General features: G+C 45.3%; 1 protein-coding gene and 1 long non-coding RNA gene across 3 annotated transcripts in view; both read left to right on the top strand.

Moving 5' to 3' along the window:
- Positions 1-2576: 2576 nt before the first annotated feature.
- On the top strand, positions 2577-8039 carry LOC147574696 (uncharacterized). The gene is made up of 2 exons (XR_015243421.1): positions 2577-3663; positions 4525-8039. It is a non-coding gene; the product is annotated as an uncharacterized LOC147574696 (long non-coding RNA).
- A 3326-nt stretch (positions 8040-11365) lies between these two features.
- PUM3 (pumilio RNA binding family member 3) overlaps positions 11366-21977 on the top strand; it is a 44583-nt gene continuing 33971 nt past the window's right edge. Inside the window, exons 1-4 of one of the 2 annotated variants that reach the window (XM_025931517.2) lie at positions 11366-11514; positions 17378-17469; positions 18787-19005; positions 21740-21875. In XM_025931517.2, the coding sequence (XP_025787302.1) occupies positions 17388-17469; positions 18787-19005; positions 21740-21875 (437 nt within the window). In that variant the 5' untranslated portion in view covers positions 11366-11514; positions 17378-17387. Of the gene's footprint in view, positions 11515-17377; positions 17470-18786; positions 19006-21739; positions 21876-21977 lie in introns of those variants that run through there. The other variant, XM_086684926.1, reaches the window with a different exon arrangement.

The raw sequence follows: 21977 nt of genomic DNA on the forward strand, positions 1-21977 counted from the left end.
CACCCTTTCCTAGGGGACACAGTGTTTGTCTTGACCCCGAGAATTTGCTGGGGGCACAATTCCCACCACCTCAATGCTCCCCCCACCCATTTCGGTATATCTAAGGGTACCAACCATTACAACCCGCATCCTCTTTGTGGGCCTTTTTTCTGCTAAACCCACCATGACTTTGGCACTTGGCCTCTACTTCTTTATTCTGATATTTTTGGCACTTTGTTGACTCCTATCCTGGCCTCCCACCTGGACGGTGAGCCCTGCCTGGGGAAGATGAACTTCACCTCTTTCAGACCTACAGTGCGGCCCCATAAACACTAGACAAGGAGGCAAAATCCAAACTCTACCATTTATTAACAGAGTGACTGTGGTCAACATAGATATCACCTCTCAACTCCTGTGTTTCTATTTGTGACATAGGTGTGATCTAATCCCCACCACATGTGGTTGTCGTGATAATTTGAGTGGCATAATAAATCGTAGAAATGCTCTAGAAACTAACAAGTGTATCCAGAAGTTAGTCGTGACGACACGACTGGTAGAAAACTCCCCCTACGGCTGTAAAGTGGGAATGATATGGTGGCATAAGACCAGGGGCTCCCTGGAGAGCAAGAATGTGACGCTCAGGAAAAATCAGGAAAATACACATCCTTACATGGAGTTTGCCAGAACCCGTTCTTGGGCCACAGAATCAGATGATCATAGCTACTTCACAATATGCATTAATTCTACAAAGTTTACTGTTTCTTTTTAATGCTTATTTCTTTTTGAGAGAGACAGACAGAGACGGAGCACAAGTCGGGGAGGGGAGAGAGAGAGGGAGACCCAGACTCTGAAGCAGGCTCCGGGTTCTGAGCTGTCAGCACAGAGCCTGAGGCGGGGCTTGAACTCACAGACCATGAGATCATGACCTGAGCCGAAGTCAGACACACTCAATGAACGGAGCCCAGGCGCTCCAACAAAGTTTATTGTTTGAAGTCAGATCCTTTTCTCCACTGCTCAGAACACTAAGCTGGTTCCTCTTTTCGCTCAAAGTAAAACCCAAAGTCTTCAATCTGGCCTAAAAACCCATTTATGCTTTGCCAAGCACTCCTACTGACCTTGTGTCCTGCTAGTTTCTTCCCTTAGCCGACACCAGGAACACAGGCCTTCTCCCTCTTCCTCAAGGACACCAGTCATGTGTGATGATGGATGACTCCCGCCTTGTATCCCCTGTTCTAGCTCTTTCCTCTGTCTGGGAGGCTCCTCCCCCAGAGATGCTGGGCCAACTCCCAAGTCTTCTCTGAAATCTCTCCTTCTCAATGACGTCACTCTGACCACCCCATTTACGATTGTAATCTGTCCGCCCAACCTGGCTCTCCCATTACCCGGTTTTATTCTTTCCACTGTGGTTCCCGTAACATCTCCTCCAGTGCACTTAGCTCTCATTTGTTACTGTTGGATGTTTATTGGCAGGGAGTCTTACTTTTGTTGGTTAATATGTCCCTAGCGCCTAACACAGTGCCCAGGACATAGCAGCCACTGAATAAAGATGGTTGCTGGATTTGTTGACGTAAGTTCTTACTGTGTGCCAGTGAAGAAAAATGACCATGATCCCTACTCTTAGGGGTTTCTAGTTCAGCAGTGGCACTTGTTTAACAGATACTATTGACAACCAAATACATGCCAAGCAATCTTGGAAGCGAGTCCTGGAAATATGACAGCAAACAAGACAATTTCCCAGCTCTCGTATGGCAAATTTATCTGAAATGGTACAATGATGGGGTTAAGTGACTTTGGCTCAGGTCATGATCTTGTGGGTTCGTGACTTCGAGCCCCATGTTGGGCTCTGTGCTGACAGCTCAGAGCCTGGAGCCTGCTTCAGATTCTGTGTCTCCCTCTCTCTCTGCCCTTTCCCTGCTCATGCTCGCTGTCTCTCTCTTTCTCCCTTTCTCTCTCTTTCAAATATAAACGATAAAAAACTTTTTTTAAAGAAATGGTACAATGATGTTTAAAAAAAAACATATTGGAGCGCCTGGGAGGCTCAGTTGGTTAAGCGTCCAGCTTTTGGTTTCCAGTCAGGTCATGATCTCTTGGTTCATGAGTTCAAACCCCGCATCGGGCTCCACTCTAATAGCGTGGAGCCTGCTTGGGATTCTCTCTCTCTTCCTTTCTCTTTGCCCTTTCCATGTTCACTCTCTCTCTCTCTCTCAAAATAAATAAACTTTAAAAATTAAAAAAAAAAAACATATCAAGGGGTGCCTGGGTGGCTTAGTCGGTTAAGCGTCTGACTTCAGCTCATGTCATGATCTCACAGTCCATGAGTTCGAGCCCCGCGTCGGGCTCGGTGCTGACAGCTCAGAGCCTGGAGCCTGCTTTGGATTCTGTGTCTCCCTCTCTGTCTGCCCCTCCCCTGCTCATGCTCTGTCTCTCTCAAAAATAAATAAAAACATTAAAAAATAAAAATAAAAAAGTAAAAAAAAAATATTAAAATATGTAAAGTTCTTGGCCACCAAATTTAAAATTCTAGATTGTTATTTTAGTGTCCCTGTCTTACTGACAGGCACTGAGGGCACCCCGCCTTACATATACCAAAGTCTTACAGACAGGCACTAAGGGCACCCCGCCTTACATATACCAAATCTTAACAAAGATGTATCAAAACAAACACCGAATTGTGTAGCTCCCCAAGACTGAACTTCTACTTTCAATACTAGGATGTATTTTGATTCAATAGTTTGTATAATTTATTGTCGATGGTGACTTTTTTGAGGGCCTATTGCTTTGAGTTGTTCAATACTAGATCATATGTTGAAGAATATATAACAGAAATTAAATCTTGCCCCCCCCCACATATAAGAAGGGCAGAGGATTAGTCTTCTTTTTTTAAAAAAAATTTTTTTAACATTTATTTATTTTTGAGACAGAGAGAGACAGAGCATGAACGGGGGAGGGGCAGAGAGAGAGGGAGCCACAGAATCGGAAGTAGGCTCCAGGCTGTGAGCCATCAGCCCAGAGCCCGATGCGGGGCTCAAACTCACGGACCGTGAGATTGTGACCTGAGCTGAAGTCGGACGCTCAACCGACTGAGCCAGCCAGGCACCCCAAGTCTTCTAAAACCCTAGTGATGATTCTGGTTTTCATCCTGGTCTTGCCACGGAACTAGTCATGTGACTGCGGCAGGCCAAGAGCACACGCTCCCATCCCCCCACGAGTCAGAACCTGCTGCAAGAGGTGAGAGGTATGGTGGGCTGAGAGCCTCCAGCCCTCACCCCTTCTGGGTCCACCATGGTATTCAAGCCAAGGCCACAGTCTCCCAGGGTAGCTGCAAGCCAGGCACAGAGCAATGGCCAAGGCGCACCATCCACATTCCTGTCCCAACTGGGTCTCTTCCGAGGAGACACTCCAGCCTAGCCGAAAACCTTCTGGACCTTTCTCTGGGTCTCTTCCCATCAATCCTGCCTTCCTGCGTTGCAGTTAGAGGCGCTCTCACTTAACCGTGTTTCCACTTTCCTTTATACTCCCTGCGTACATCTCTTACATTTCTAACTCTGTCTTTGCTTTGCACTTCCCAGAAAGCTTGAAATAACACAAAAGGTACCAGCAGTGATTCCAGAAAGCTGGCAATCAGATGGGGTTTTGAGACTGGCTTATTCACCATGGCTGGCGAGGAGGATCACAATCCAAGTGGTATGTGAGGCACGGCTAGTCCTTGGCATCAGACGGTTGGTTGCTCGGTTACAAAAAAATAAAAATAAAAATAAAAAAAAAATCACCGCGGGTGACCGGGGGACATCTGGTGGAGGGGAATTGCCAGTACAGTGGCCCAGGCATTTTGAAAGTTAAAGGGGGTCCGGTGTATTTAAGGAGAGTGAAGTTGGAGGGTTCCCTGCCGAGTGATAATGAGAAACTGGAAGCAGGTGAATAAGGACCACCGGGAGAGCCAGAGGCCTCCATGGTAACTTACAAAGGTGGTACCATGCAGAGCTTGCAGAGGTGACCCACGCCTTTCTAATTAAGAGCTAGACTTCCCTTGTGCAGGAAGATACCGCAGATGCCTCTCCCTGCAAGGCAACACCCGCTCCCCCCTCAGCTGCCCCTCCTGGCTGGCAGGCCAATAACTGCAGTTACCTCCCAGCATAACCGAGCGGGGGACAGGCTGGGCCTGATTACAGAGAAAAGAGAGTATGCCCCTGAAGACCTGCGAGGATTGGTCAGCATATACCGTCAGGGGCAAAGGAGGAGCTGGGGGGGGGGGGGGGGGGAGGGGATTGTGAGGGTGTTTGACCAAGGGGTTAGAAGGTGAAAGTGAACAGGCAGGGAAACGTTGACTTGGAGTCACTTTCTTGGGACATGGGATTTAACACCCCGGCGAGGACCCCGGGGAAGGGGGCGAACACACTGCTATGTGGCTTTCTAAAGCCCGGAGAGCAAAGGTGAGACGCCTGAGTTGCCGTGGCAGATGGTAAAATAGGATGGAAAAAAATAGATGGAAAATAGGATCAGAAGCAGTTCGCATTCGTTGGAATGAACAACAATATTCATTTACAGTTCTGTACCAGGGCCATGTTAGCTCGCCCACCTCCTGTCTTAATATAGTCCGGAGAGATCTGGACCATCTGGACAACCTGAAGAACTTCACATTGATCCGTCACATCGATCAGATGAAGACACGGCTAGTGGGCTGGAGACCTTGGTAAGAAACACGTGTGCCGGAAGCTGGAAGACAAACTCTGTAAAGATTCAGGGACAGACCACTTCAGTAAAGCTTTCGGGCATCCTAAAAGGTAGGGCTGAAAAGAAGGAGGTACACATTTTTAAGGCCAGGGATATGTCAGGCAGTCCCCTCCCCAGTAAAGGCATTTTGCTACATCCTGCGTTCCCTATTGTGAAATAAAAAGTACAATGCCACCTCTTGCACATGTAGGGATCCTGTCCCAGTGCGTACCCCGGAGGACATGGAAGGATGCCAGCCCTAGGTGGGGCCTTGATCAGGAAAGAACTGCACAGCAGGTCCAGGCTGTAGTGAAGGCAGATTTCTCACTTAGACCAGAACATCTGGCAGACCCTGTGGTGTGGAGGTGTCAGTGGTGAGAAAAAAATGCAGCGTAGAATTCATAGTAACCCGATTAGGAAGATCCCACCACAGGACTTGGTGTTCTGGCCCAGGATCATGCCATGTGTAATGGAGAATTACACACATCTCAAAAAAGAGCTCCTGGCATGTTCCTGAGCCCTAACAAAGATAGAATACTTGACTATAGCATAGCATTGACCATCCGTCCAGATCTATTCATTAAGAGCTGAGTTCTGTCTTGCCTGTCAATTCACAAAGCCAGATGGGCCCGGCCATGTAAGACAGAAATGATGCATCAGGAACTGGGCCCGAGTAAGACCAGAGGACACAAGTTAGCTGCATGATCAGGGAGCACAGACCTCCAAATCACCCACATGATGGTACCAGCTCCCTTCCCCAAGCTCTCATCCATGATCTGATAATAAGGTGTCATACAGACAGCTGAAGGAGCAGGAGAAAGCCCAAGCGTGGATTACAGATGACTGGGCTCAGTTTGTGGGGGAGAAACTGAAACCCGACAACAGCATTACATTCTCATCCGGGCCAAAAGACAGTGGAGAGGGAAAATCTTTTTAGAGGGCAGGCAGTGCTCCTTGTCATCCGCTTTATGGAGAAGGAAAGTGGCCCAAGATGAGAACATATAGAGATTCCTAATCATTGGGCAGTGGCCCAACCAGCTGGTCAGAGCCTGGAGGGAAAAGGATGATGGGAAATAAAAACCATCCACAGGGTAAAGGCGTGTGGATGAGACATATGGGAATGGACACAAGATGTCAACATTTCATGTTAATACCAGTCAAAAGGCATCCACCCTGAACACTGGACGACTAGGTTGACAAGATGACTCAACCAGTTGACATCAGTTCTCAGCCCTGGGTACTCTAGAACTGGCATGATGGGTACATGAATGGCGTGGTCATAATGTCAGAGACAGAGGCTACACATGGGCCCAACGGCATAACTTCCACTTACCAATGCCAACCTAATTACTTCCTCTGAATGTCGAAACTGCCAGCCACAGAACCAGTGCTGAGCCCCTGACATGGCTTTATTGCCCAAAGAGACCAACAGCTACCATCCACCCACAGTTGATGACACTGGGCTCCTTTCAATCCGGAATGACCAGCAGTTTCTCTCCCTAGGAACGGAGTCCTATTCCAAGTATGGGCTGGCCTTTCCTGCCCACGGAGCCTCTGTCAGCATCACCATCTAAAAGCTTATGAAGTGCTTGATCGATAGGCACAGAACCCTACATAACAGTATGTGAGCGGGGGGATATAATTTCAGTCAAAAAAGGTCATGTGATCCACAGGTCATATTCCACGCTGTACCACCCAGAGGCAGTCAGCCTGATAGAGTATTGCAATGGCCTGCTGACAGGGCAGCTGGAGCACCCCCTAAGAGGCCATCATCTACAAACATGGGGAGCTCTCTTCCAGAGTGTAGAGTAAGTCCAAACCCAAGATCCCTATATGATGCTGTAAGAAGAATGCAGGGGTCTAGGAACTAAGGGGTAGAAGCAAGCATGGCCCCACTTCTCCTTCTCGATGAAACTTGGGGCGATTTGTGCTTCCTGCCCCCCAAGACTTTGGGCTCTGTAGGATTAGCGGTCCTTGTCCCCAGAGAGAATGCGTTCTTGCCAGGGGACAGAGCAAGAGTTCCATTGAGCTGGATATAATGGATTCCTTGTGTCCAGGACCAATGGTGAGAAAAGGAGTCACCATCCCGGCAGGGGCTGTTACTGCTGATCATCAGGTGGAGGGGCTAGCTGACGGCCTCCAGAGGCCGCAACGTCAGGCTCCAGCACAGCATTCATGTTGAGGCCATTCTGTCCCTGGGTTGCCCAAACAATGACTGAGCACAGAGAGGGTACTGGAGCTGGGCCATGCCTACACGTCTCGGTCTCCTTTAATGGGCAGGCTTGGCTCGGGAGCCCTGTGTTGGCCTGGACTTCCTCAGAGCTCCACTACAGTCCGAATGTCGTCCACCACATCCTCTCCCTTCCGTGTCTCCCTTCCCAGGTATCAGGTCAGCACCATGGTCTCAGCCTCCTCCCACTCATTGCTCGCTCTTCTCTCTCTTCTCGCCCCTCATCGGCTTGTCTGCCAATACGTTTCTTGGCCTCCTAATTCTATCTTGGCATCTGCTTCCTGGAGATTTCAAGCAGACGCAATGGGTTGAGGCTAGTTGGTTCATTTTTTTTTTTTTCCTTTCTTTTCAAGGGAGGAGGACATCGGGGTGGCTAGAAGGAGGGCATCACGGTAACGCCTGACGTGTACTTCCCATCGTTTTTAAAAGTTAAATGAGAATAATGGGAAAATGTAGAATTACTAATATGCTTGGTTATCAAGTCTTTATTGCTCACAAATCCAGGAAATTGGAGGTTAAAACCGGTCACTGCTTTCCAAAGGGAACACCTCTTATCGAGCCTGTAAAGAAAATTTAAACAAAAGTTAAACAAAAACTTAAAAACGTGTGAAGTGTTCTCATTCTAGCTAAAACCTGAAACTGGTACCCATCGCTTGAGGAGTTTTGGTTTATAAAACCATAGTGCATTGTAAGTGTTCTACATATAAATGGTAACTCGTGGGCTTTATGTGACATTAATTAGTCTTGGTTTTCATGTCTCCATCACCTGCTGACAGGATCTTTCATTCAAAGCGATACTTTATACTACAGTCAGATAAACTTTTATTTTGCTCATGTCATTTTCGTGCTGCCCTTAAGCGTGTAACCAAAGAAAGCAAATTAGGACAAAATCGGTTTTGTGCTTCTAAGATAGCAACCAGGACATTAGGAGTGCACGATTAATGTTTGGACTATATTAGTGTACTTTTAAGCAAATCTGTGGTATTGAAAAACATAATCCACCCTACTCAGAAGCAGTTCTTTTTTACTAAAGGAAAATGTGTTGGCAACTGTTCCGTTTCCATGGATTTGCGATTCTAATAGGCCCTGAAAATAAAACTCGATCTTTGCCAAAATCTCACTTATGCTTTATATCAATAACATGCCCTTTATCCCTGCTTACACATTTGGGAAGCAGAGAAACAACACCAATTAGTTAAAAATCCATTAATTAGAACTCTAAAGAACTGATTTTAGGAAAGGGGAGATGTGTGGGAGCTAACACCTAACACTTTATTTTTATGAAAAAGAGAAAAATTGCACAAAATCATGAGGAATTGAAAAAAAAAAAGCAAACACCTTTCAGAATACATTTAACAGATATTTCAAATTTAAGCCATTTTCAACATATAATGATATTAAATAACTAATGGCGACCTCAAGCAGCAAGGAGGATACAGTTATGCCCAAGACATTCTACTTCCAGAAACAAATGTATTATACATTTAATTCTTTAATTCTGGTGATGTAAAAGGAAGGACCAGAAGATTAAAGGGTTTAATCCTCAGATAACTAGGAAATCAAATCAACAACTAGAAATCCATTCTTTAAACGAGTGGCTCTTAATTTAGCTACATGGTAGCCCGATCTGGGGAATTTTCAAAACCCTCAATGCCTAGGTCCTACTTCGGACGAATTAAATCAGCATTACTGGTTTGTTTTGTTTTGCTTTTTTGACTCCACAGGTGATTCTGATGTGTGGCCAAGATTGAGATCCACCACCTTGAATACTACAATTATTTTAATTTTTAGCTTACTACAGTTATTTTAAGTTTTAAACCAGATTAGTTTAAATTGTAGATTAAATCTCTACTGCTGGATGGAAGCATATTTGCTAAGTGACCTTTAATTTTACTAGAGTACTGGAAAAATAATTACCTCCAAATGCCATGATTAACATTATGTTTGATGGTCTTCCAGTCCTGAGGGTGGCCATGTAACCCAGTTCCGGGCTCTGAAATAGAAGGTAAATGCTGCTCGGCTTTTTTCCTTCTGGGATAGAAAGACAGAGTCCTATTTGGGTGGAAAAGTGGATCTCATCCCTTTCCCCATTCTCCTAGTCCTAAACTCTAATATATATCCTGAAACTGAGTACATCTGGCCTCAGAAAGCAACAGTGAAATAAGTCAGAGAAAAACAAATACGGTACGCTTTCACTTTTGTGTGGAATCTAAAAAATCCAAGGTCATAGAAACAGAGAACAGATTGGTGGTTGCCAGAGTGGGGGAGGGGGCACTCAGGGGGAGAATGGCTGAGGGTGAACAAAGGTCGGGGGTGGAGGGAGAAAACAAATAAAAGCAACAAGTGAGAACATTAGAAGCCAACACACTAAGGGTGGCGGAGCCCAGAAATTGAAAGAGCTTGGGTCTTTGATGACACTTGTATCACTGAACTAGAAAACTGACTACCTTTAGAATTTTTGTTGTGAAGAAAATTACCGCTTAAGCCACTATTAGCGGAAATTTCCATTCCTTGCCCCCAAAAGCATTTCTAATGGATACAGCTTGGTTCTCTCTCTGTGTCTTTCTCCTAGATCAAGGTATGAATCACTCAACATTTACTACTGGCTAATAACTTTACAGTTATTTCTTGAGTCATGTAAGCAACCTCAAAAGATAAATACTTTTCTCATTTTATGTAAGCAGAAACTGAGGCCCATACAAATTAACTGTCTTGTCCATGGCCCTATGGACCTTGGATTCTAAGCCAGATTCATTTGATTCCAGTACCAATCATCTTAATTACAGTGCTATAAAACCTCTTAGATGTGTACAAGTCTGATGGTTCTGATTAAGTTACGTGCTGTATCATTTAACAAGAGCATTTTATGCTTGTAGGAATACACATATTCTTAATGCTTGACATTTAGATCATTAGATATTTGAAGAATTAATGGGCTTAATTTGGTTCATTGCAAAGTTATAGACAAGCTTTTTTGTTGTTGTTGTTGCTGTTCTGCAAAGACAGTAGACACTTTAGACTCATTCCAAACAAAATTGACTCAAGTCAATTCGTTTTTTGGTAGCACAAAGGACTTGATAAATAGCATTATTGGTAATAATCTAGGACTTTGGTATGTGATCATTATTTTTCCCCCCTAGTGAAAAGACAAATGAATAGTAAGTAGGGTTTTGATGTCTATGTTTAAGGTATTTACATGGAGGTGTTTGAGAGGATATGTGGTGCCACTGTCTGTGGCCTTACAAAGAAAAATGTATCCGTTCCAGGTATTGTGTGGTAGGGTGTATCTCTGCTTTTGAGCATTTACTAGAGAACCAATGGATTAGGGAAAGCAGTCCAGGGGCAGTCCTGTTGAGTTTGGAGTCAGGCTCACCCGATCAACTTTACTGTTTCCCCTTGTTTCCATAAAATGGAGGGAGAAGCCCTACTGCAGTTGTTCTTATGAGCCTTAAGTGAACTGAAATGCAAACACACTTACAATACTTAAGGCAAACAGTAAGTACTTACTAAACAGCTATGTGCTGAGTAGTGGGATGTGTGCCTGAATAATGACAGCCCTGCCCTCAGGAAGTCTAGAAAATTACCAGTCTTAAGCCTAATGCCTTAAGGGACAAGAGATGGTGTCGTTTGCAAGACAGTAAAATCTGACGCTTGACACACTTGGAATCATGTCCTAATTCCTCAACTTTCCGGGTCGTCAAAAGGTGTGTTATGTCCCAAACCCCAGAACCTGTTAAAGGGACTTTATTTGGGAAAAGAAGATCTTTGCCGTATCACTAAGTCAGGATCTTCGGATGAGATCGTCCTGTATTATCTCAAAGGGCCTTAAATCCAATGACAAGTATCACAACCAAATATGTGGTGTTAGTTTCTCCAGCTGAAAAGTGGGGATAATATCCTAACTATAGTCTCATTTCCTAGAGTGGAAAATGGGATAGTGCAGCCTGGAGACACGAGGAGGCGTTAAAAATGACATTTAATGAGCGCTTATCAGGTTCATTCACTGTGCTAAGCGCTATGTGTGATTTAGCGATCTCTATTTTATCGAGCTGGTAACAAACATTCAGAGACATACAGTAATTTGCCAAAGCCACAAAGTGAAAAAACCCGGGATTAAAATTCAAACCGACTTCCGAGAACACCCTTTTATCCTTCAGGCTAGACTACCAGAGAGGGTGCAAATGAAAGCACTCTTAAAAAAAAAAAAAAAATCAATTATTTTGGTATTAGCTCAGTCGCCACCCCAGGACTCCGTTTCAACAACAGACGCGTGGGCGAGAAGCTGCCTTCCTTTCTCTGGCCTGGGAACGACAGGGTTAACGACGTCACTTTCAGGCGCCGGCGATACGCGATCGCCCTACGGATCCTGTCAAGGGCCAATACCCGCGCACGGCGCAGCCGTGGCGCCTCCAGAGGAAGTGCTGGAAGCGGACCAATAGAAATGCCGAATTTCCGTTTTCCTGGCTAAGGCCTCTCCTTTAACCCCAGCTCCTTTGCGCTAGAAGGAAAAGGCGGGCCTGGGGGCGGGGCAAATCGAGGAAGCGGAAGTGGCGCCGCGGAGCCTGGCCCCCGCCCGCCTCGGCCCCACGTGTGCGGTGAGTACGGCGGCCTCGGCGGCCGCCCCTGGAGGGGTTCGTTCGCCCCCTGCCCCACGCTGCAGGGGGAGGGTCTGTCCGAGCCGCCAGAGGGTAGAGGTGCTCGCGCCTGTCACCCGCTGGATAGTCTTCTGTGGCCTTTTCTGTTCTGGGAGAGTTGGGGGAGACGGGAGACTGGCGACTGGGGCGGGTTCACGACTTGTCTTCCTCTTACTTTGCCCTGAGAGGGCTGCTGGGTTGGCCCGAGCTTCCTTCCCTCTAGGATCCCGGCCCGTGCCCGTGGCGGTCAGCCTTTCTGTCGTGTGTGGCAAATATCCACTCGACCCTGTGCACGCTGGGGGCTGAGGGTACAGGCTGAACGTAGTTGCACGTTATCAGCGCTGGGAAGGAAACGAGCTTGGTGCCGAGGTGGAGGATAGGGGAGTCGGAAGGGGTCTCTAAGCTGATACCTAAAGCGTAAGAGGCAACTCTGAAATCTGGAAGCCCAGGGAAAACTACTTTAAGCAGAGGCAGTAACTTGGGCTAAGTCCCTGCGGTGGCAGCTAGAGAAAGGGGACCAATGTGAGCTCGGAGTGCAGCGATACCAGATAAAGTTAGAGGGGTAGCGTGGCCGCGGTTCTGTAAGGCTTTAAAGGCCGTGATGAGTGGCTGAGATTCGATTTCTATACAGTGGGGAAACCCGTTTCTGTTCTCATTTGCAGAAAACATTGGAGGCTTGTAAGGAAGAAACCTGGTTGACCCAGGTTCTCTTTAGGAATTGTCTACAACTTCGATTATTATTGAGTATGCCATTGAAAAGTATTGGTGTTTTCCATTAGGTTGGTGGTAGTGGAGGTGGAAGTTGACGAGTTGGAAGTATTTTTAAAGGCGGTGTCAAAAGAATTTATGGAAGGATTGAACATAGCAAACCAGGGAGAGCAAAATGTCAAGGGTAACTCTTAGGTTCTCCTGAGATGATGTGTGGCTGGCTGAGATGGCAAAAATAGGGTGGCGTGGATTAGATGAGGATGTTTTTCTTTGGGGGTGTTTTGCAGTGGAGTTATAGTTGAAGAATTTATTTTGGACTTATAAGGCTGAAGTGCCTGTAAGACACGTAAACCAAGGTGTCAGGGAGGCAGTTAGATACACAAGTCTGGAACCCAAGGAGCAGTTCTAAGTGGGAAGTAATTTGGGAGTTCTCAGCATAGAAAGCCATGGGATTGGATGAGATCACTGAGGGAGGAATGTGGAGAGACAGGGGGACACTTGAGAAATACCACTATTTGGAGGTTGCATATTGAAGGTTTACCTCTTTCATAGTTCAGTGCTAAGCTTGTTGAGAGGGTGGGATCAGTCACCTGCCCTTCTGTGCCTGGAAAATCTTTGCTATTTCATTCCACAAGGCAAAATTGGCCTCTTAGCTCTGTGGCTTTTTGAACGCTTTGTATGTGATTCAGTTGTAACAGTTATGTTGTGTTTTATTTATTTATTTTTAAAAAACCTTTTAACGTTTTATTTATTTTTGAGAGAGAGAGTGTGTGAGCAGGGGAGGGGCAGAGAGAGAGGGAGACACAGAATCCGAAGCAAGCTCCAGGCTCCGGGCTGCCAGCACAGAGCACAACATGGGGCTCGAACCCACGAACCCACAAGATCATGACCTGAGCTGAAGTCGGATGCTTAACCAACTGAGCCACCCAGGCGCCCCGATTATGTTGTGTTTTAATTTTGTTTGCTTCTACTCCACCACTTTGAATTTCTTTTTCATATATTTTATTCAACACAGTAGCTTTCTAGCAGAGTGTATAGGTATGCAGTATGTTTCAAGTCCAAGGTGTGAAATTGTAAGAAGGCCATCAAAATGTGCCAGAAAGGATTAAGAATGAGAATCATTTGGGAAAGAAGGTAGGCGTGTGGAGAAGAAATAATAAATTCATTTAAGGACATATGGGTGGCTCATTCAGTTAAGTGTCCAACTCTTGAGTTTTGGCTCAGGTCGTAACCCCCGTGTTCGTGAGTTTGAGACCTGTGTTGGGCTCTGCGCTGACTGCCCTGAGCGTGCTTGGGATTTTCTTCCCCCTTTCTCTATCCCTCCCCTGCTTGCTCTTTCTCTTGTGCGAGTGCGTGCTCTCTCTCTCTTGCTCTCCCTCTCTCTCAAAAATGAATAAACCAAAAAAAAAAAAAAAAGCTGTCATTTAAGCTGGATTTGAAGGGTGGGTGGGGTTAATATTTGATAGAATGGCTTTAAAGTTTGGATCCTGAAAAAGAACAGTGAAGACGTTTGGCTTGGGTGTGTTGTTTGTGATGAGGGTATGTTAGGACTAAATTTTGGATGGCGGTTTGGTTTGAAGTATTTCGTGTTGTCAGGAAACTTTTGAAGCTGTTGGAGCAGCGAGATGGTACGAAATTGGTGACTTTGTAGATTGATCAGGCAGCGGAGAGTGGATCACAGCAGCTGGGATCCAACAGCAAAAACCAAGCTGAGCAAGAGATACAGAGCCTGAATGGGGAATAGCGGAAGGGGAAAAAGAGGAGACAGTTCCGAAAGCCAAAGAAAGGTGCCGATTAGATGTGATGGTACAGGCTCCCCAAGCAAATGCGTCTTGCCAAGTGAAAGAAGTAAGACCCAAAAGGCTATCTACATGCAGCTTGACTTTGTTTATACCACCTGTTTGAAAAGAGGCGCAACCAGAGGGACGGAAAACAGATCAGTGATTGCCAGGAGGGAATGATGGCAGAGGGGCTCCCCTGGGGACTTTTTGGAGTTAAAACAGTACCCTAATGCACTTTGGTGGAGGAGACAGGACTCTGCATTTGTCAGAATCAGCGCGCTCCACCAAAAGAGTGAGCTTGACTGCGGGTGCAAAAAAGTCAGCCGTCGTGTCTGGAAATGGAATGCAGACCGCGAAAACTAAATCTAACTTGTACAAACCTATAAAATGACCTCACTGAAGGGAGTGGTGGGGGAAGTTGACCTAAGTAATTTTGAAAAACAGTATTGTAAATGGATACTGTTGGGGGGGGGAAGAAAGTTGTAAATAAACTGTGGTAGAGTTGGGAAGTTCGTTTCCCATGGGCATACAGTGTGGCATTCTGAAACTACATGTGCTACGCAGATCACTGGTGGCAAGTTTCTCCCTGTCAAGAGAAAAAAGTGACAAGGCAAGAGGGGAAGACCAGAATGAACCTTGTGGCGCTTGATTAGAGTTGGAGACGTTAGTGTGAACTTACTTACCAGATAGACAAAGAAATGCGGGCTCCCGGGTCCACAGACGCTGGTATACAGACCTGGGTATCACCAGCCCCATCTGGTGCAAAGCCCTAGAAGCAGTGACGTCAAGTGCGCCTCGCGCTCAGATCCTGCCCTTCTCAATAAAAGGAACCAGGGTTCCTCGGAGAAGTGGCTGGTTTCAGGGCCAGTGCAGGGAAGTTGCAGGATGAACTTGGCACAAGTGCCAGGAGGTAAGGGCGTGGGAAACCAACCGGACGGGTCACGTCGCAAAGACCGAAGCAGCCTCTGAGATTTCCCGCTGGCCACAGCTGGCGCAGTTTGAGCAACGAAGCAACTATAGGATTGGGTTCGAACCCAAGGAGTAAAATGCGTGCGAGGCCATCTTGATGTAAATACGTGATTAAATAAGTAAATGAAGAAGGGACACACTTCTCCCTGCAGAAGAATTAAAAATATCATTGGTAGACGTAATGCCAGTCAGTACCACTGTGACCTGATGAGAAGGGCACTTAGCTCTGTGATACTCTTCAGAAAGATCCACACCAGTCCGATCACCAGCAAATCTCAGGCAAACCCCAAAGGAGAATATTGTGCACAGTGACCAGTACTCTTCAGTAGCATCTCGGTCATGAGAAAGAAGAGCGAGACACGGTCACAGGTTGGTGGAAACTAAGGAGACCTGATGACTAACTACCGTGGATCCTGGTCCAGAAGGACAGGCAGAATCCGAAGTTAATAGTATTGTGCTAATCCTCTCTCAGTTTTGACAAAGTACTGTGGTAAGATGCTAATGTCAGAGGAATGGACTAGAACATTCGGTTTCTCTTTCCAAACTCTTGTGTAAAACGAAAACTATTTCAAAATGAATGGTGAAAACAAATGTACAGAGAAAATATATAAATGTCTGCATTTTTAGACCAACAGCAGCACAGAATAACTAAGGGATACAAGCGTCGTTGTGATAAAGCAGCCAAGTGCTGAAATGAGCCCACAGTTAACCAATGAATGACCTAAGGAAGCGGAGTAATTCAGGGGCCCTCCATTTTTCGGAATTATAATAGGAAAGACTGAAGTCAGCTGCACTTTCCAGAGAGTTCTTTGCAACCTTACTGGTCCCTTGAGATGTTTCAAGAAAAAGGGACTCAATTAGGGTTGGGAAAATCTTTCCTACTTTAGCCTGTGTTTGGTGATTGATGGCTTAAATTAGCAAATGAAAAGAATCTGAAAAGCCTTTCTTTAAAAAGCCTTAATTATTTTCATTTAATTCACTATTTCTCAAATACATGCCATCTTTGAACCCTTTTTTTTTTTTTTAATTTTTTTTTAACGTTTATTTATTTTTCAGGGACAGGGAAAATGGGAAAATGAGCAAGGGAGGGGCAGAGAGTGAGAGGGAGACACAGAATCTGAAGCAGGCTCCGGTCTCCGAGCTGTCAGCACAGAGCCCAACATGGGGCTCAAACCCACAGTGAGATCGTGACCTGAACTGAAGTCGGACGCTTAGCCAAATGAGCCACCCAAGCGCCCCTGAACGCTTCTTTTTTCTTATACCCATTAATAATCTTGCAAAATTAGTTGTTCTTGAGTAGAAAATTCTTGTTTTAGGAATATCTGGTATTGTCTAGGAATTTCTAACATCTACTCTAGAGCGTCAACGTCAGAACTTTAGAAATAAATGTACAACTTTGGAAGATAGAGAAATAGGCAAGTGACATTTGCCCTTGACGTATTCTCTGAGCTTTCAGGAGCCTCGGGTAATCAAGGGGTTATCTGTTGCATGCCCTGTGTATAGTGAGCTCTCTGGACCCAGAAGCGACCTGTTAGATTTCTTCCAAATGAAATATTGAATATCCCAACATAACCTTACTTTGGAGATCACTGAAAATTACTGGTTGCTTCTAAAAGAATAGCAAATTAAGCATTTGAAGTTAGTCTTTGTTTTAGCTACAGTGGTATACATAGGGAACTTGTAGGTAACTGATTTTCTTTTGTTAAATTTGAATATATGGTTGAGTGCAACCTATTTTTTGTTCTGGACTTTTTAGGATGGAAACCAAGAAATCCACATGACGATATTGTCAGTTTATTTTTTTTTAATGCTTATTTATTTAAAATCTTTTTAATGTTAGAGAGTGCATGAGCTTAGAGGGGCAGAGAGAGAGGGAGACACAGAATCCGAAGCAGGCTCCAGGCTCCGAGCTGTCAGCACAGAGCCTGACGCAGGGCTCGAACTCATGAACGTGAGATCATGACCTGAGCCGAAGTCAGACGCTTGACTGACTGAGCCACCTAGGCATCCCTGTCAGTTTCTCATCACACAGTCTTCCTAAGTTATAAGAAACACAAACACTGACACTTGTGTCATATTAAATGTCATGGTCTGTTTTTACCCAGAATTATTGCTAAAGTGTTGCCTCCACGTACATCACACGCTAGGTGTACATGTTCTTAATTTTTGTGTTGGTACCTTGTCACTTCCACTTTTAAAATCTTAGAAACCGTGACTGCGTAGTCCCTGGACTTGTTGACCCATGGTCTGTCCAGGTGATTTGTCCTGCATCCATGAAATCCAAGGACTAAACGTGGCTTGATTGATGACCCTTACTGGGTGAGAGCAATCCAGTGATCCCTTTTGGGTTTTGTTTTGTCTTCCAGAACTGCTACAATGGAAGTTAAAGGAAAAAAAAAAATCACAGGAAAAGATGTGAAGACCTCACAAGAAAAAAACATATTTCATAAAAACAGTGGTAAGATAGTCCTCCCAAACCATGTGGCCGTGTCCGTTGTAACCGGAGGGAGGGGGTGGTGGGATGAGGGGGCCAAGAGCAGATGTGGGTCTGTATTCCCGGGTTAGGATTGGGGGAAGTACGAGTTCTTGTGTCCGAGTTTGCGAGTTCCCCGTGAAACTAAGACATTTAAGACATTGCCTGGAAAATTGGGGGTGCTCTCTTCACGGAAGACCCCTGATCTCAGCTGCGGATGCTGCTGCCTCATTGTTGTCATTAATTTACCGCTCTTTCCTGTTATGTTCGTGTTTGAGAAACTGTGCCTGAGCAATGCCTGCTACTGGTAACCCGGCTGACCTCTGGCTTCCAGATCTCTGGATGTGAAGTCGCTATTACGCCATCAGGTGTCAGTGTTGCAGAAGGGAAAAGTCAGGGACTCTGTCCGTGCCTAACTGATTCATCTTGTTTGCGAGGCACTTAGTTTGCAGCTTAGTTAGCCAAAGATTTTTATCAAATACCTGTATCATGGGCTTTGAAAAACTTTTTTCAAAGTTAGAAATTTGGAAAAATTAATGTCTTTTAATTCAATGTGATATTTAATAAAATAATAATGTCCTTAAGTAAAAAAAATAACCTTTAAATTTGATACATCATTTAATACACACTTTCTCCTTTTTTTGACGTTTATTTATTTCTTTGGGGAGAGGCAGAGAGAGAGGGGTGGGGGGGGTGGGAAGAGAGAGAATCCCAAGCAGGCTCTATGCCCAGTGCAGAGCCCAACATAGGGCTCTATCTCACCACTGTGAAATCATGATCTGAGCCAAAATCAAGAGTCGGACCCTTTACCAACTGAGGACTGATCCACCCGGGCACCCGTAACATATATACTTTCTAAATTTTAAGTGTTCATTTTATTAGACCCCCTATTATGTTATTGAATCTCTGAAAATAACGTATGAAGACTTGAATGACAAGGTGTCATTAAAGTAGAATACAGGAGATAGAAATAAAATGTCATATTATCAAATTATGTGCTTAAAGCAGAAATACGCGTGATTTACAACAGTGGTTTATCTGTAGAATTTGTGGATGATTTTTATTATGCATTTCCCTACTTTGTCGATTTTCTTTAGTGAACATGTATTCTAATTTTAGAAATCAGAAAAAGCTTTAAAATTGTGTTTTGATTTTTTTAAAAATTCTATTCTCCATATTTAAGAGTAAGACAAAGTGTGTTTCTCTAAAGAGCGTGTTCTTTTGTGTAACAAACACAGCCCAGTGGATAAAAGAGATCTAGGCTCCAGATCACTGAACTCTCATAATTATTATTGTCCCTAGATTCTGGTTCGTCAAAGACCTTTCCAAGAAAAGTTGTCAAGGAAGGTGGACCTAAAATCACACCTAAGAACTTCGAGAAATGTGCCACAAAACCCGGGAAAAAAGGTGTAAAGCAGTTCAAAAATAAGCAGCAAGGGGATAAAATACCAAAGAACAAATTCCAGCAGGCAAATAAATTCAACAGGAAGAGAAAATTCCAGGCGGATGGTAAAAGTGATGGTAAGCACTGGTTCCTTGAGCATCGTCTTTGTGGACAGTGTGGACACCATTGTGCCATTGGTAGAGACCTTCCATTCTTGTTCCTTGACAGGCAGCATTTGGGGTGGGGAGTAGATGGGGTTAGATAAACACCAGAAAGCACCTTCCCTGGGCACAGTTGTCTTCCGGTGCTTGGGGTGCCTAATCTCCTAGGCTCTTGCTCAGTTATCCTGGCCACGGAGTTCAGCTGAGCTGTGACAGCTTTCTGCAGTAGAACCTCAGTGAAACGTCCCTTTCTGTAGGCCAGATTGTACTGACTGATTGAATGGTTCAACCAAGAAACATGTGAGTTTTCTGCGCACCTTGCCAGGAGATGGGGACGAAAAAGTGTAACAACCAGTAAGGGTATAGGCCGCGAATAAGCGACATAGAAGCTTAAAGAACCAGTGTGTTTCAGCTCAGTATCTCCCTTGGCTAAGGATGCCTTGGTCAACAGGAGGCGTGTAGAGCCTGCCCTCTGGGAGCTTGGGCCCGTCTAACAGAGTCCGCCCACCAGGTGGCTCGGATCTGGAGCACGGTTCTGGAGACGGGGCACGGCCATCGTAGTGGACACATGGCAGGTTGAGACTCAGGACCAGCTGCTGACTGATGAAAGCGTTGGCTGGGCTCCTGTGCCCCTTGAAACAAATCGTTCTCTTCGTCGTTATGTTCGAGGGATGGTTCCTCACCCAGAGCTCTGCTGGCGAATCCCCCGCCCCCCCCCCCCCCCCCCCCCACCACTTGTGCGTGGTTTGGTCCTGGCCTCAGACAAGCCGTTCCCGGATGTCATGTGCTGACAGACGTGCACCCTTCTCTGCAGCGTCACGAGGATCTCTCCAGTGTCCTCATTGTCCTCAACATGGCAACTCCTAATACAGCTCCTTTGCTGCCAGCTGAGACCACTGCGGGGAGCCTTCTGAGTCTGGTGTCCCAGCCCGGGTCCTGGCTCTGCTCTGTGGAGCACTGCTAACCGGGGGACGGGAGGTGGGGACAGATGCGGAGGACCGCCCACGAGGGGGACGGGGAGGTGGGGACGGAAGAAGGAAGGGAAATCCCATTGTTTCTCATTCGGCTGGCAGGATCCTTTTATGCTCCAGCACGCCTGTTTTCTCTCCATCCCTGTCTCTTCATCCTTCTCTCCACCCTGCCCGCCCCCCCAGAGTTGCTGTTTCTCGTAGCCTCTCTAGCAGGTGCTAAGTCTGTTTCCCTGCTAGAGTTCTCGCCACCGCATTTTGAACACGTGCCTGTTCACGTGAAGACCTGTGGCCCTGGTTCCTTCTGCTGTGGGAGATCGGCTCCTGACTCTGATTGGGTTTTCTCATGTTTTTATATCGGCAACTGAGGGAGGTTGGGTACTAGAGATCCCGGAAGTTGTGAACGTGTGTTGCAACCTAGTGTGGCAGGTGTCAAGGGCGCCCAGAGCTTTGTGGAATTACACGAGCTCCGGAGCAGCCCTTGCCTTCTTCCGTACAGTGCGCCACGAACAGTGCACCTAGTATGAATGGGAAATGCGCCCGCTCTTTCCTGTCATCTCTGATTACCAGGCAGGGAACAAAGAAGTAAACAGTAAAGGAAATAATTAAATACATTGTCGTAAATTGTACGGGCCGTTAAAAATTACTACAGATTACGTTCTTGAGAAATAATTTTGTTTCATGGAAGAATGCTTACAGTATAATAATGTTGAAATGAAGCAGTAAGATCCGGAATTTTTAGAGATGAATATAAAACAGGCATAGGGAAATGGCAAGAAGAAAATAGAAGTTGCCGGTCAATGTGTAGGTTTTGAGGTGATAGGATGTTGTTGCATTTTCTAGGTGTTTTATAATGAGTGCATTTTCCAATCCGAGAAGGGGAGAGGTTTAGAAGTCAGTAATTCTCCAAAGGGTTCTTTGCGGGACACTCGCGTAAATAATAGCCGTTTCATTAAATTGTTCTTTGTTAGGCCTTATGGGGTTTTTTGATTCAGTTGATAAGTTCCTTAGATTTTGAAGGAAACAAAATACTCATTGGAAGATACAAGATTTACAGAGCATTACTCTGGAGAAGACTTAGAAATTTTGATTATGCATAGGTCTGAGTAAGAAGGAGCAGGGCAGGAAGTTTGAGAGCGGTCTCTCGGGTTCCCACTGGTTCTACCACTTAGGATGCGCCTGACCTTGGACAAGGAACGGAACTATTTAGTGCCTTTGTTCCTCTGATGGGAAAAAGGGTATATTAATAGTGTTCTCCTCACAGCATTGTTGTAAAAGTTCAAAGGTACATAACAACCCTCAGAGTACTGAGAATGTTAATAATTTTTCCCCCCTGTTTTAGTTTGGACTGAATTTTGTTTACATTAAGAATTGATTATACCTGAAGTCCAATGATTGTGGTGTTTTAAAGTAGAATTTTTATTTTATAATTGAAAAAGAAGCTTAACCCTTTTCAGTTCCTTTTATAGTCCTTTTGGTTTTGTTTTTTTCTTGATAGGTGTCTTGTTAAGAATCGGTACAAAGCTGGTGACTGAATGGTTGATTGGTTTCAACTAAATTTACAATGTATAAACTGCTCAGAAAGTGAAGGAAAGTATAAGTTTACGGGGAATGACGTTTTTCCCCTTTTAGTTTTTACAAGGAGTGTTGATCCCGATAAGTGATTGCCCCGTGTACCTGACTGATAGTGGTCTGTGGCACTTGGAACTAATGTAATTGAAAATAATTTCTTTACTGACCAGAATCAGCGGCCAAGAAACCGAAGTGGGATGACTTCAAAAAGAAGAAGAAGGAACTGAAACAGAGCAGACAGCTCAGTGATAAAACCAACTATGACATCGTTGTTCGTGCGAAGCACATTTGGGAGACCTTACGACGGTAGTGCCACCTGACGGCCTCTTCGTTAGTCCCTCTGAGAGGGTGGAGGGTTGTGGGCACCCCTCGTTCATAGCGAGATGTCCTAAGGTAAACTGCGCGGCG

Source organism: Puma concolor, chromosome D4, assembly GCF_028749965.1.
Source record: "Puma concolor isolate L17-30 chromosome D4, mPumCon1.1.hap2, whole genome shotgun sequence".
NCBI lineage: Eukaryota > Metazoa > Chordata > Mammalia > Carnivora > Felidae > Puma > Puma concolor.